This window comes from Erythrolamprus reginae, chromosome 2, assembly GCF_031021105.1.
Source record: "Erythrolamprus reginae isolate rEryReg1 chromosome 2, rEryReg1.hap1, whole genome shotgun sequence".
Taxonomy (NCBI): domain Eukaryota; kingdom Metazoa; phylum Chordata; class Lepidosauria; order Squamata; family Dipsadidae; genus Erythrolamprus; species Erythrolamprus reginae.
The window spans coordinates 321595549-321610425 of NC_091951.1; the positions used below are offsets into that span (position 1 = coordinate 321595549).

A 14877-nucleotide genomic window follows, 5' to 3' on the forward strand; every position below is an offset into this window, starting at 1 on the left:
TCATAGCCCCAGCCAGGTCAAAGTTCTAGACAATTTCTTCTTTTTGTCTTCATTGGCCTTATCCCTTTCCACCCATGCAAAATAAAGTTTCCATTTTTTTCTTATCCTTTCAGCTTTTTCATCCCATGAAAGTACAGTGAGATAATATGAGTTATTTATTACATTGTTCCCTCGATTTTTGCGGGAGATGCGTTCCAAGACCACCCGCGAAAATCGAATTTCCGCGAAGTAGAAATGCAGAAGTAAATACACCATTTTTGGCTATGGACAAGCCATCCCTTAACACTTTAAACCCCTAAATTACCATTTCCCATTCCCTTAACAACCATTTACTCACCATTATTACTGGTACTCACCATTGAATAAGACACTTAGTGATCCTGATATTTATAAACATAATTATTTATTAACAATAATTATTTTTTTGTTATTTATTTGCAAAAATTATTAGTTTGGCGATGACGTATGGCGTCATCGGGCAGGAAAAACTGTGGTATAGAAAAAAAACCCGCAAAGTATTTTTAAATTAATATTTTTTGAAAAACCGTGGTATAGGCTATTCGCGAAGTTCAAACCCGTGAAAATCGAGGGAACACTGTATTATTATTATTTATTATTTATTGGATTTGTATGCCGCCCCTCTCCGCAGACTATTTCCATTTGTACTTGTTCAAATACATAATCATTCCATCGTTTTTGTGTCTATTTACTTTTATCTTTCCATCCATATACTATAGTTGCATGAGCAGCTTTTATCATAGTCCTTAATACTTCTTGTCTGGGAGTGAATTCCATAAACTAATGACCCTCTCGGTGAAAAAATATTTCCCTTTATTTGTCCTCACTTTCTTACCTATGAGCTTTGGGGAGTGCCCCCTCGTCCTAATATTGTGTGATAGAGAAAATAATTTTTCTCTATCCACCTTTTCTGGAGAGGTTCTTGATCCTGGTATCATTATGAAACTCAGATACAAATTATAAATTAGTTGGCTAGCCATACCTCAGTCCATATAAAGGTGTTTATTTATTTTTACAAAATTGGCAGTCTTTGCCCTTTCTCCCTAGAGTATGTAGCAAGATTCTGAGTTACGAGGAATCTTTAGAGGGCCTGTTAAAAAATAACAATAGCAGGCTGGCTTCATTTCTTTTGTTGACAGTTTAAATATTTGCTTGCTCCTTCGCCTTGGAAACTTGTCTATTACTTCCACGTTAGAAGGTTGCTAGGTTATTGCCTGTTTTATTCGGGGGGGGGGGTTTTCTTAAATGGCATTACTTATTTTCACCATTACCTCTCTGACTCAAACCAGGTAGACTGATATTGAATACCACTAAAGAAGCTTTCTGGGAGTTGAGATGAGGGAGTGAAAACTAGGAAATGTTTTCACATATGACCTCTGTGCTGGATTTAAAAAGCATATTTTAAATCCAGCACCGAGCAAATCGTCCAAAATGCAGCCGCATAAGCGGTTATGGGCCTTCCAAGCCATGCCCATATTTCGTCATCACTCCACAAACTCCATTGGCTGCCGATTGGTTTCTGGACACAATTCAAAGTATTGGTTATGACCTATAAAGCCCTACATGGCATCGGACCAGACTATCTCCTTCTGCCGCACAAATCCCAGCGTCCGGTGAGGTCCCACAGAGTTGGTCTCCTTCGGGTCCCGTCGACCAAACAAAGTCGGCTGCTGGGGCCTAGGGGAAGAGCCTCCTCTGTGGGGCCCCCAGCCCTCTGGAGATTCGCACTGCCCCCACCCTCCTTGCCTTCTGAAAAAGTTTAAAAACATATCTTTGCCGCCAGGCCTGGGGACATTAGACCTTACCCCCTGACCAACAAATGTCGTTAGTGTGAGTATTGAATGAATGCAAATGAATGTTTTAAAGTAGAATTTTAAAGAATCTTTTTAGTATATTAACTGGATAAACTGTATTGTTACGGTTTTGGTATATGCTGTGAGCCGCCCCGAGTCTGCGGAGAGGGGCGGCATACAAATCAAATAAAATTAATCAATCAATCAATCAATCAATCAATTAATAAGTCAATAAGTCAATAAATCAATAAGTCAATAAATTATTTAGTTAATAAATTAATAAAGTAATTAATTAATTAATTAATTAATTAATAATATTTTAAAAATATATACGTTATATTCAGGTGGGGGTTTCCACTTAACAGCCACTACCAGTGTGCTTTCTGGGACTGTTGCAGATGCGCGTGCATCTATCGGTGTGAGATTTGGCTTCTGTGCATGCGTAGCAAGCAAAGTCTCGCACGAAGACGCTCACAGATGTGAAATTTTGCTAATTTTTGGTGATTTTTTTGCCACTGTGCATGCGCAAAAGCCAAATCTTGGGCGTGCTCAAGGCCGACTCTGTGGGACCTAATCGGTCGCTTTCACATACATAGTTGCAAGCAGGCCTTGCACATCTTGGCCCATTTCTTCTGCAGCTTGGAAGGCTTTTGATTGATCTGGAGCTTTGTTATCGGCTGCAGAGGCCTTCAAGAAAGCCTTGCTGGCTGCAGAAGAAATGGGCCGAGATGTGAGAGGCCTAAGTTCAACTGTCCCGGGGTCATGCGATCACCTTTTGTGACTTTCTGACTAGCAAAGGCAACATGGAAGCCAGATTCACTTAATAGCCATGTTACTAACTTAGCAGCTACAGTGATTCAGCTAACAAATGTGGCAACAAAGGTCACAAAATGGGGCAAAACTCACTTAACAAATGTCTCACTTATCAATAGAAATTTTGGGCTCAGTTGTAGTAGTAGTAGTAGTAGTAATAGTAATAATAATAATAATAATAATAATAATAATAATAATAATAATAATTATTATTATTATTATTATTATTATTATTATTAATTAGATTGGTATGCCGCCCTCTCCGCAGACTCTGGGCAGCTCACAGCAGTAATAAAACAATATACAATAATAAATCTAATATTAAAAGTCTAAAATAACAAATCTAATACAGTGGTACCTTGACATACGAGTTTAATTCGTTCCAGACCTGAGCTCGTAAGTCGATCAACTCGCATCTCGAACGAATGCTTTTAGACTTTGTTTTTCGCGCCGAGATAACTGGAAGCAAGGAGATTCTTGTGCGGAAGCTTGGCTCATATCCCAAATTTGAGCTCGGGTGTCGAACAGAAATTTCGCTCGCGTCGCGGCTCGTAACTTGGAATACTAGCATGTGGAATAGCTCGTATCTAGAGGTACTACTGTATTGATATAATTGAAGGACTACCTGTACTGTTCTTGGTAAAAAGCAATTATAATTTTGTAAAAAAACATGAATTCTTGTTGTTAACTCCTGGTCTTAATTGTGTTTTTGTGTCTGTGTACAAAGCAAGGCATTTGTCAAAAAATATTTATTTTTATTTTTTATTTTTCTCCACATATGCATGCATACATATACCATAATTCATAACAAAACATATATAGTTATACATTTCTATTCAATAAACCATAAATCAATGTCCCGATCTGCACATTTTATGCTTCTATTTCCCATCTGTTTTTCCCTGTTATATCATATTACTCTCCTCCCTCTATCTCCCCCTCTTCCCTCTATCTCTTTCTCTCCCACTTTCCTACTTCTCTCCCCATCTTCCCTTCCTTTTCTACTTCCTCTTCTCCCTCCCTGTTGAGTGAATATAATCATAAACCCATCTTTGTGGTTAATAGACAGGTAACTCATATTCGTAACTACATTAGTTATCGGTGCAATTCTTAGACATATTTTTTCAGTATCCATATTTATACATATATCTTATATTTCCTTAGGTATATTCACTGCTATCTTAATGCTGCCTCCTCAGCTACCTATTTTAGTCCCCTAAGTCTACCACCTTGAATTGTCTATTTTTCTGGAATTTAATCAATGTTGCTTATCTTCTATACATATTCATTTTTTATCCAATCAAGAAATTTCCTCCATATATTGTAATATTCAGAGTCTTCCTTATCTTTAATTTTCATTGCCGCATCTGACAAAATTAAGGTGAAAGAATAAAACAATTTGAGCTTAAACAATTGTTCCAATTTCAGAAGGAGTTGTTCCAGCTCTAATGGATATGGGCTAATGCTATTCCAACAACTCCAGATATGCTTTAAGTTAAGAATCCTTCTAGAGCAGGGGTCTCAAGCTCGCAGCCCGCCGGCCAACTGCAGCCCTTGGGACAATAGTTTGCAGCCCCCACCTCAATATCAAAGTTTAATGTTAGTGCGGCCCAGGTTTGATACGAATGGCACTTTTCAGTGTTGTGCATGGAGCTGAATGAACCTACCAATCACGGTGGGGTATATTGCTCTTGGAGGCGGGACATCAGCCGGGCTTATTGCGAACTTGCGCCATTACCCCAGGCTCAGAAGTGGAGGCGGCCACAGAAATTGCTACTCAGTGGGACAGAAAAAAAAAAGCAGAAAAGACATATCAGCTAAAGTTTAGCCGCTAAACACCAAAACAGTGACACCAAGTGGAATTATATTACACAGCCCCAAACATGTCTTTTTCAAAGCCTGCAGTGAAGAGAAAGGTTGGTGATGAGCACAGACAATTTTAGGAATAGTGGGAAATGCAATATTTCTTTGTTGAGCACAGGGGCATCCTGACATGTCTTATTTGCACAGAGAAATTTGCGGTGCACAAAGAATACAATTTGAAACATCATTACACAATTAGACATGCTGAGAAGTATGCAAAATATCAGGGAGGTGAGAGAGCAAACCGGGTTGCTAATCTTAAAACATATCTACTGAGGCAACAAGATTTCTTTAAGAAAGCAGCCAAAGAGAATGATGTAGCAGTCGAAGCTAGCTACATGGTTAGTGAGATGATTGCTAAAGCAGGAAAGCCATTCAAAGAAGGTGAATTTCTAAAAAAGTGCATATTACAGGCTGCAAGTATTGTCTGTCCAGAAAAGAAAGGTCAGTTTAGCAACTTCAGCCTTTCTGCCAACACCATAGCAGAGCGCATTTCTGACATGTGAAGTGACATTTATGATCAACTGTGGGAGAAAGGAAAATGTTTCAGTGTGTACTCAGTCCCAGTTTGTGTTCAATGTTCCATTCATCTTCAGAAAGTTAAATGTTAAAGAACTGTTAATAGAGACATTTAAATCTGAATAATAATAATTACATTTCTCTAGTCAGCAACTATATGTGGTTTCTTCAGTCTTCTATATCTGCTGTATTATTATTACCATTTTCATTTTATTTACTTACTTACTTACTTACTTACTTACTTACTTACTTACTTACTTACTTACTTACTTACTTATTGGATTTGTATGCCGCCCCACTCCGGAGACTCAGGGCGGCTAACAGCAACAATAAAGCAGTGTACAATAGTAGTCTGATGTTAGAAATAATTAAAAGCCCATTAATATAAAAAACAAAACATATATACATACATACCATGCATAGAATTGTAAAGGCCTAGGGGGAAAGTATATCTCAGTCCCCCCATGCCTGGCGGCAGAGGTGGGTTTTAAGCAACTTTCGAAAGGCAAGGAGGGTGGGGGCAATTCTAATCTCTGGGGGGAGTTGGTTCCAGAGGGCCGGGGCTGCCACAGAGAAGGCTCTTCCTTTGGGTCCCACCAAGTGACATTGTTTGGTTGACGGGACCCGGAGAAGACCCACTCTGTGGGGCCTGACTGGTCGCTGGGATTCGTGCAGCAGAAGGCGGTCCCTCAGGTAATCTGGTCCGGTGCCATGAAGGGCTTTATAGGTCATAACCAACACTTTGAATTGTGATCGGAAACTGATCGGCAACCAATGCAGACTGCGGAGTGTTGGTGTAACATGGGCATATTTGGGAAAGCCCATGATTGCTCTCGCAGCTGCATTCTGCACGATCTGAAGTTTCCGAACATTTTCGTTTTCATTTTCATTTATTTATTACTGATTTATTTATTTTTTTCTTATGAATTTGTTAATTTATTTTTATGTTTTAACACAAAATAAGATGAAAAATAAAGACATTTGATAACATTGAAATGTTTTTGTAAGAGCTTTTCTTGTGGGAAACCTGATGCAGCCCAGCCTCACTCAGACTCTACCTCCAGACGCCCCCGGGTAAATTGAGTTTGAGACCCCCATTCTAGAGTGATTACATTTCCAGTAACACTGAAATAGCTGTTTTGAATTTCAAACAGAATGTTTCAAAACTTGAAACTTTTCAAGCTTAAAACATTCTGAACACCTCAGCATGGAAATACAAAAATTCAAGGTGAAACCTATACAATAATATCATCAGCAAATCAGTAGCAACACATCCTGCAAAAGAATCAAATGTCTGGGTAAGAATGTGAAACTTGGGTATTACCCTTATCCCTTCCTAACCAGCCATATAAATCAGTTCAGGGGTTTAACTCCAGAATTCTATTGCTCAATAAATTTCTTACATTTGCTTACACAATGATCAAGGATAAATAGAAACACTACATATTGTAGTCTTATTCTCTTGGGTTTGGTGTTAAACATCTGAAGTATTTTTTAAAGGAATGTTCCATTCTGAAACTTGCTAGTGAGGTTTTGTTAGACATGAACAAACATAGGAAACAATTTAGAAGATGAATTTTTCCATAGCAGTGTTAGATGTTACCTGTCATGTGAGCTATTTTATGTTTTCCACAGAAGGAGCATGAGGCTATTTTAATAACTTGTGTTTCTTTGTCACTTTAGTTATTAAACGAAAGTATAATATTTTCTGCAAAGGGTTTCATTTTCTGTGTCCTTTATGAAAAAATACCTTTTAACCAGAATATATGCTTTTATTTGTTTATGAAAAAGATAAGGAAGCACCTGCTGCTGTCTCAGCATTTTTATGGAATTTTTTGAAGTAAGCCTATAATTTGGAGATTTGGAGACAATACAGAGTTTAGATTAATACCTGGATTAGTTTCTTGTGAAGAATTGTTTAAATGTTGGGCTTTTCTATTTCAACATAATGAAAAGTTCCATCGCACCTGTTGACACCCATTTTTATTACTTCTTCAACTAAATTATCTCAAATTGTTGAGAGAATTAAATTTGGGGAGGGGCAGATAAGGAGAAGTTAAGTACCTACTGTAACTTTCTTGAAAATTATTTTCTAAAAAACATTTCTGATTGTATGATTTTTTTAAAAGTTACTCTAAAATTGTGCTTTAATGCGTGCATAACACTGCATTATTGCAATCTTGCAGCTATGTATACAGTCTTATGTTTTAGATGTGGGAATAACAACCCCATAACTCAGGGATGTCAAACTCAATTTCATTGAGGGCTGCAACAGGGTTGTGTTGACCTCAGAGGGGTGTGACCAGGGGTCACGGCCAGCTCGACGTCAACTTGTGTTGGAGATGCTTGAGGTAGCCTGAGTGTTCTGCCAGAGAAAATGACCCCCCAAGGTTCATTTTCAACTGTGATGGCCTCCTGCAACCCTTTGCCAGCAAAAATGGAAACTCTGTTTTCACTGGCAGAGAGTTGTAGGAGGCCGTTGCAGCATAAAATGAAGCTTGGTGGGCTGTTTTCACAGGCAAAGCCATCCTGGACAAGTCCTTCACTGTTTCCAGTGCAGCCCCAAGAGTGAGATTTAAGCACCCTAGGGGCTGGATTTGGCCCCTGAGCCTTGAGTTTGACCCCTTGCCATAAGTGGTTAAAAAGTCAATCAGAATATTACAGCTTATGAAAATATGTTTCTAGTAAGAATCCAATGGAAGACCCATTCACCTAATAAACAAATCTCTGTGCACCTTGTTTATAATCATTTGCCACTGTAAATGGTTGTTCCCGAAAGATCACAGTGCTGTTTTTGAGCATTATAGTCTGGTCCACTCCCTGCACAGCCCAAACTCTCTGAGGGTATGGTGTAGGTGTGAAATCCAGCAGTTTCTGGAGAACTGGTAGCGGTAATTTTGAGTAGTTTGGAGAACTGGGAAATGCCACCTCTGGCTGGTGCCAGAGTGGGGTGGGAATGGAGATTTTGCAATATCCCTCCTCTGGAGTGAGATGGGAATAGAGATTTTGCAGTATCCTTCCCCTGCCATGCCCCCCAAGCCATGCCCACAGAACTGGTAGTAAAAAAAAAATGGATTTCATCACTGGTATGGTGCAACTTAAACAAGGAGAACTGCTTATGTAATTCTTAAAATCCCACATGATTCTTAAGCAAAGCAAAACTTTCTGACTTGAGCAACAAGTTTCAGAGTTGAGCAAAATTCTTTACGCATTCTGAAGTGTTGTATATATTTTATTAATAATAACATACCTGCCTGCAGAAAATAATGCTATTCTGTAAAGAATCATTTGCTTCCCATTCCATGGAATCCAGGAAGTGATCACCTTGGCATCCTTAGCAACCTGGCAGTATATGTGACGTCAAAGCTCTGCCCCCGGAATCTCTTGGTGGGATTCCCCGTTCGGGTTCGGGTTCGGCCGAATTTTGCGTAAAGTTCGTCCGAACTTGCCGAACCCGAACACTGTTGGGTTCGCCCATCACTAGTGGTATTTACTGGTTCTCCGAAGTACTCAAAATTTCCACTAGAGGTTCTCCAGAACTTGATGAAACCTACCTCTGATTCTTGGACATACAAAGACAGTAGATGTTTGTGGAAAATTACTGGTGAATTGAAAATGATTGGAATGCAGGAGAATGAAGGTTGAATTTTGGACCAGATTACTTGGCATAGAATCGGTGGTGTGTCAAGGAGCCTGGCTTTTAAAGGCCTCGAGACAGGAAAATGCATTGAGGGAATCTAGTGACCTCAGGCTGGTTTATCATTAAAATAATTCCAAATGTGAGTAGAACTGGAATAGCTATCTTGGGCGCGCGAGAAAATTTATTCATTTTAGGCATCGCCTAACTCCAAACTGACTCTGGGCAGCATACAATCAAGGCAGTAGAATAAAAATAGAATATAATAGTTATTATATAAACAAATAGGAACCTGCTAGCCACACCCACATACAATGTGGCAGGGAATCCAAAGCTGGGGGAGAATCACTAATGGGAGTAGAACTGCATACACTAGTTAGAAAAAATAGCCAGGTGTGATTGGATACACAAGGAATTTGTCTTCGGTGCATATATTATTTCATTTTATTTATTTATTTTGTCCAATACACAATGAGAGTTTTAGTGGAGATATATATATATATATATAAACAAACACATAGTAAAATACATGATGAAGGTTATAGAGGAGATACTCATAGTAAAATATATTTATGAAAGAATAGAAAAGAAGATATAGTAATAGAACATATCAATGAAAGAATAGAAGAAGAGATATAGGAATAGAAGAAAGGAATAGCCCCGAACCCGGAAGTTTGGCAAAAGTTCGGGTTTGGGAGGCCGCTGAGAAGCCCCGCCGCCCAGCTGTCGTCTTTTAAAACAGCCGGGGGGCTTCTTGGCGGCCTCCCGAATGCCGAACCCGGAAGTTCGGGTTTGGCGTTCGGGTTCAGGAGGACGCTGGGAAGCCCCCCGGCTGTTTTAAAAGGTGACAGCTGTGCAGCGGGGCTTCTCAGCGGCCTCCCGAACCCGAACTTTTGCCGAACTTCCGGGTTCGGGGTTCAGGAGGCCGCTGAGAAGCCCCGCTGCCCAGCTGTCACCTTTTAAAACAGCCGGGGAACTTCTCGGAGGCCTCCCGAACCCCGAACCCGGAAGTTCAGCAAAAGTTCGTCGTTCGGGAGGCCTCCGAGAAGCCTCCCGGCTGTTTCAAAAGGTGACAGCCGGGCGGCGGCATTTTTTGCAGGTTTTTTTTTCATTGCACAGATTAATTGAGTTTACATTGTTTCCTATGGGAAACAATGTTTCATTTTATGAACTTTTCGTCTTACGAACCTCCCCCGGGAACCAATTAGGTTCGTAAGACGAGGTATTACTGTAGTTGTATTTCAAAGTGCAGAAGGACAGACCATGTGACTATATTACTTACATTGGGAATGAACTGCTTAAAGCAGAAAACAGTATTATGCAAATATTGTAAATTCACAACAATCATCTACTGGGTTTTCTAACATTACCACTCCTTTTTTTCTTACAGATTTCATAACATACTATCCTATTTGTCTTCAGGAAGAATCCTGAATCCTACGTACTTCTGTGAAAATGGCATTTAACAATTTCACTTCGAAGGCTGTACTCGTTTATGACGAATGGATTAAAAATGCTGGTATGTCCTATTCTTGATAACGTCCCCTTAATTGTATAATGTGTCTCATTACAATTTAAGCATATATAAAAACACTTGCTCATGACAAACTTATGCATAAATAATATTTCAGGATATTTTTATGAAACCAGGAAGACTGAGAATTATTAAACATGGTTCTTCACAAATGTCTTCATTCTTACCCTGTTTCCCCAAAAATAAGTCACCCCCGAAGGTAAGACAAGAGTCTTTGGAGAGGGGCGGCATACAAATCTAAGTAATAAATAAATAATAAGACATAGGAGAGGTTTTGTAGAATGGCCTAATATAAGGCATCCCCCGAAAGGAAGACATAGGAGACGGTACGTTTTGCAGCATTCCCGAACAGAACATATATAACACTGCGGTCCATAAATTGCATCCCAAAACACTGCATCTATCAGATTTAAAACACATCCAACATGCATCCAACATGCAGCTGCGTGTTTGGATGCATTTTTGCTGTAGCAGGATGCAGGATACAATTCATTGAAAAAGAAATAAGACATCCCCTGAAAATAAGACGTAGCACATTTTTTGGGAGCAAAAATTAATATAAGACGCTGTCTTATTTTCAGGGAAACACGTTAGTATAGTCTATTTGCATATAGTGTAATGTTTTAAAGATGCTACTTCAGCATATATTTTAACTGTTTTTGAGAAGAGGGAGATGGAAATGATACATTTTTAAAAGATTCTAGTTAAGAGTTGTGCTAGTGGATTAAGCTGAAAATGTAAGAAGGATTAATGTAATGTCTGGTTGGTCCATTGGGCTGTTTTTCATATTCTGGGGCTTCAGGAAGCTCCCATGAAGCCTCCAGAGGGTGAAATGGCCTTCCCCAAGGCTGAAAATCAGCTGGCTAGCATGCACATGTGCGCTGGGGCTGATATAGAACAATGCCTTGAATGCCCTCCGATATGGCTCCATGTGCTTCCTGCGGCATAAATGCCATAGTTTGCCATCAGGGTCCTATAATCTGTCTAAGTTAATATTTTCTTAAAATATTTCTTTATTGGGCAGCCTACAATTTAACATAGTGGTAAGATTCAGTATTTCCTTCCATGTTTTTGAAAAGCAAATACTTATTGCTTAGAGTTGAACCGTGGAGTTCTTAATGTGCTGATGTTATCTAGTTAGGTAGTGAAATGTCCTTCCTCCCGGGCTGCATGGCTGGGCCTTATGGGTACGTGCATGTGCAGTGGCAAAAATTATATATATATTTTTAAAAAGCTGAAAACAAGATGGTGATGCATTCCCAGGGCTTCTGCAATGCGCAGAAGGGGAAACCCCCCCCCCCAATTTTTTTAAAAAGAGATGTCGGCCTCCAGGGATTAGCACTGACCGATCCGGTTCTGTGACATCATAATGACATCACCAGCAGTTTGCTACCGGTTTGAGTGAACTGGTCCTAGATCTTAATTATCTATATGAGGTAGCAAATATTGCTAAATTAAAAGAATAACATTTATGAGGAAGGACAAATATTAACCACTGTTTGTTCTAGTTATAACTCTCATGAACATAGATAATTTGTACATTCACATAAATATTTTAATATTGTTATCAGTTATGATTTTAGCTTTGGCTAAATGAAAAGCCTTTGGGTAATATATGTGTCAAGTTTTTATATAAAGCAAACAAGAAACTTAAGATAAAAAAACCTGTGCTTTTGAACAGGTAAATAGCCAGATTAGCTAGCAATAATTTAGGTTAAAGAATATGTTATTTAATGCAAAATCTACAAATATTAAAATATTTTTTAATATCTCTTTTCCAGATCCACGAGTTGATGGCTACCTACTCATGTCTTCACCATTCCCACAAACGTTTATCATTGCATCTTATATATATTTTGTCATTAATCTTGGACCAAAGTTCATGGAGAACAGAAAGCCTTTTGATTTGAGGCCAATAATGTTTTTTTATAACTTTGGCATAGTGGCTCTTTCATTATATATGACATATGAGGTAAGTAGAAGATTGTTAATTTGTTCTAATAGAGATGAACAAAGGATTCTCCTGAAATATTAATGATTTTGTGATGTGAAGCGAAATGTAACTTGGGTGTACATAAATACTTTTGAAATCAGGAACTTAAAAGAAATTGAGATTAAACTACAAAAAAGAGCCAGAAAACAAACAAATAAAAGAAAGAAGAGAGATTATTAGACACAGATTAAATTTAACAATTCAGACAGAAATTAGAATGGCAAAACAGAAATATTTTGAACAACAAACCAGGTTGCTGCTTAGCATATAAATTTAAAAAAGAAAAAGAGAAAAAAGTTAATATATCAATTATTAAATACGGAAGGAAATATACATTACAATAAAGAGAAAAAAAAGGAAATAACCCAGAACTATTTTACAAAACTTTATCAACAAGATAACATGGAAGAGGACAAAATAATAAAATAAATGTCAGACTCCTCAAACTCAATTACAGAAGAAGAGAGAGAGAGAGAGAGAGAGAGAGAGATGTTGAATAGACCAATTACCATAACGGAACTAGAAACAACACTGAAGAAACAAAATACAGTAATAATAAAACCCCTGGTCCAGATGGAATCCCAGTTGAGATCTACAGAAATACATTATAAACAATATAGCACATCTTATTGGAAGCATACAAAGAAGCATTAGAAGAGGCAAAAGTCTATAAGCCGATGTCTTTGATATTCGAGGCCAACCCTGGGGGAAAATATTATGGGACATAACTTAAAAATGAAATTATCCTTGATTCAAAGTACCGTATTTTTCGCTCCATAAGACGCAGTTTTTTCCCTCCCAAAGTAGGATGAAAAATCAGCGGCGTCTTATGGAGCGAAGATGCAGGCAGGGGGGGGAGGCGCTGGAGCAGAGGGGGGGCGGCGATATACTCACCAAAAGTGTCCTGCCTCTGTCGCCGCCTCTCCTCTTCCCAACCCCGAAGAGAGCCGCGCCTTTCGGCCTCCAGAAGTGCTGGGCCGGGGGACGCCTCCACCGCGCAGGTTTAGGAGGCGGAGCGGCACCGGAGGAGCGTTGGCGGCTCCGAGCCTTTGGGAAGGCTACGGGAATCGCTTCAGGAGGCGGGGAGGTCTCGAAGACCCAAAACCCAGCCAGTCGCTCGCAGCCGGTCGGAGCTGCCCGTCCGACACCTCCGTCCGACCCGTCCGATGCTGGCGCCTCCCTCCCTGCCTGCCTGCCTGCCGGCCCCTGTGCGCCCCAACCCCCCCCCGAACTCCCATGGAAGGCAGTCCCCGTCCCCCCCCGCTTGCCAGCTCTCGCTTTGGTGTTTCTCCGGTGGAAGCAAGGCGGTTGAGTTGCTCCGAGGTTCTGCTTCCAAGCAACCGTTTGCCGCCTCCCCGCAAGCCCCCTGCCCGAAGCTGCAAGCGCGAGATCCTGGGGCGAGGGGGAGGCGGCAGTCCTGCGCTTTGCACTGGGGAGGTGTAGCGGGGAACCGGGGAGGAAGCCACCCCTCTGTGCTGGGAGGGAAGAAGGAACAATGTTCACTATCTCCCAGGACCACCAAGCCCCCTTCCAACAGCACATGCGAGGCTCCTGGCCTGCCAGCTCTCAGCTTCTCATTTCTGCTTTCTCTCTTTCTCTCTTGCTCTTTCATTCTTTTTTCTTTCTTTCTCTTTCTTTCTTTCTTTCTCTTGCTTTCTCTCCTTCCATTTCTTTCATTCCCCCTCTCTATTTTTATTTCTCTTTCATTCTCTTTTTCTCTTTTTCTTTCTTTCTTGCTCTTTTTCTTTCTCTCTTTTACCTTCCCTCCTTCCATTTCTTTCATTCCCCCTCTCTATTTTTATTTCTCTTTCATTCTCTTTCTTTCTCTCTTTTTTCTTTCTTTCTTGCTCTTTTTCTTTCTCTCTTTTACCTTCCCTTCCTCTATTTCTTCTTTTCTTTCTCCTTCCTACCTTCTTCCCTCCCTCCCTTCCTTCAGTCCTTCCTCTCTTACTCTCCCCTTTCATAAGTTTCCTTGCTTCCTTCCTCTGTTCTGTCCCTTCCCCCTTTCTTTCTTTCTTTCTTTCTTTCTTTCTATTTTTTTTCTATTTTCCTCCTCTAAAATCTAAGTGCGTCTTATCAGCAGGTGCGAAAAATACGGTACATACGTGTCCTCTGGTAGTTCCAAAGGTGCTTTTTCAAGAGGCATCTGGATTTTCTTTTGCCTTGAAGACATTTTGCTTCTCATCCATTTGAGAATTACATTTTACACATACGAAGAAAATCAGCCACCTTTTATGCATGCAATTCAGGCTGAGTGCACATGTCACACTAAATTACAATAATGTTTGTTTGTACTTTAATGGGTTATATGAAGCTAACCATTTATAGTTTATTCCGTTTCAAAAAAAGTTCGTCTATACATACAAAGCACTACCTTGGAGCTTGTATAGTATTAATCAGTGCTGTGCATGGCGTAGTTCAATGATGGCGGATCTTTTTTTTCCTTGGGTGCCGAAAGAGCGTGGAGATGTGCTATCGCACCTGCGTGAGTGCCCACACTCATAAATCAATGCCTGGGGAGGGTGAAAACAGCTTCCCCTGCCCCCCAGAGGCGCTCTGGAGGCTGAAAATGACCTGTTTCCCCAGGGGGCTCATGTTTCACCCTCCCTAGGCTCCAAAGGCTTCCCTGGAGCCCGGGGTGGGTAAATATGCCCTCATGCATCCACCCGGAGCTTCTCTGGAAGCCAAAAACACCTTCCCAGAGCCT

General features: G+C 40.1%; 1 protein-coding gene across 3 annotated transcripts in view; it reads left to right on the top strand.

The window, feature by feature from the left end:
- ELOVL7 (ELOVL fatty acid elongase 7) overlaps positions 1–14877 on the top strand; it is a 51405-nt gene that overhangs the window by 20087 nt on the left and 16441 nt on the right. For all 3 annotated transcript variants that reach the window (XM_070736363.1, XM_070736365.1, XM_070736366.1), the window contains exons 2-3: positions 10034–10162; positions 11959–12149. In XM_070736363.1, the coding sequence (XP_070592464.1) occupies positions 10099–10162; positions 11959–12149 (255 nt within the window). In that variant the 5' untranslated portion in view covers positions 10034–10098. The remainder of the gene's footprint in view (positions 1–10033; positions 10163–11958; positions 12150–14877) is intronic.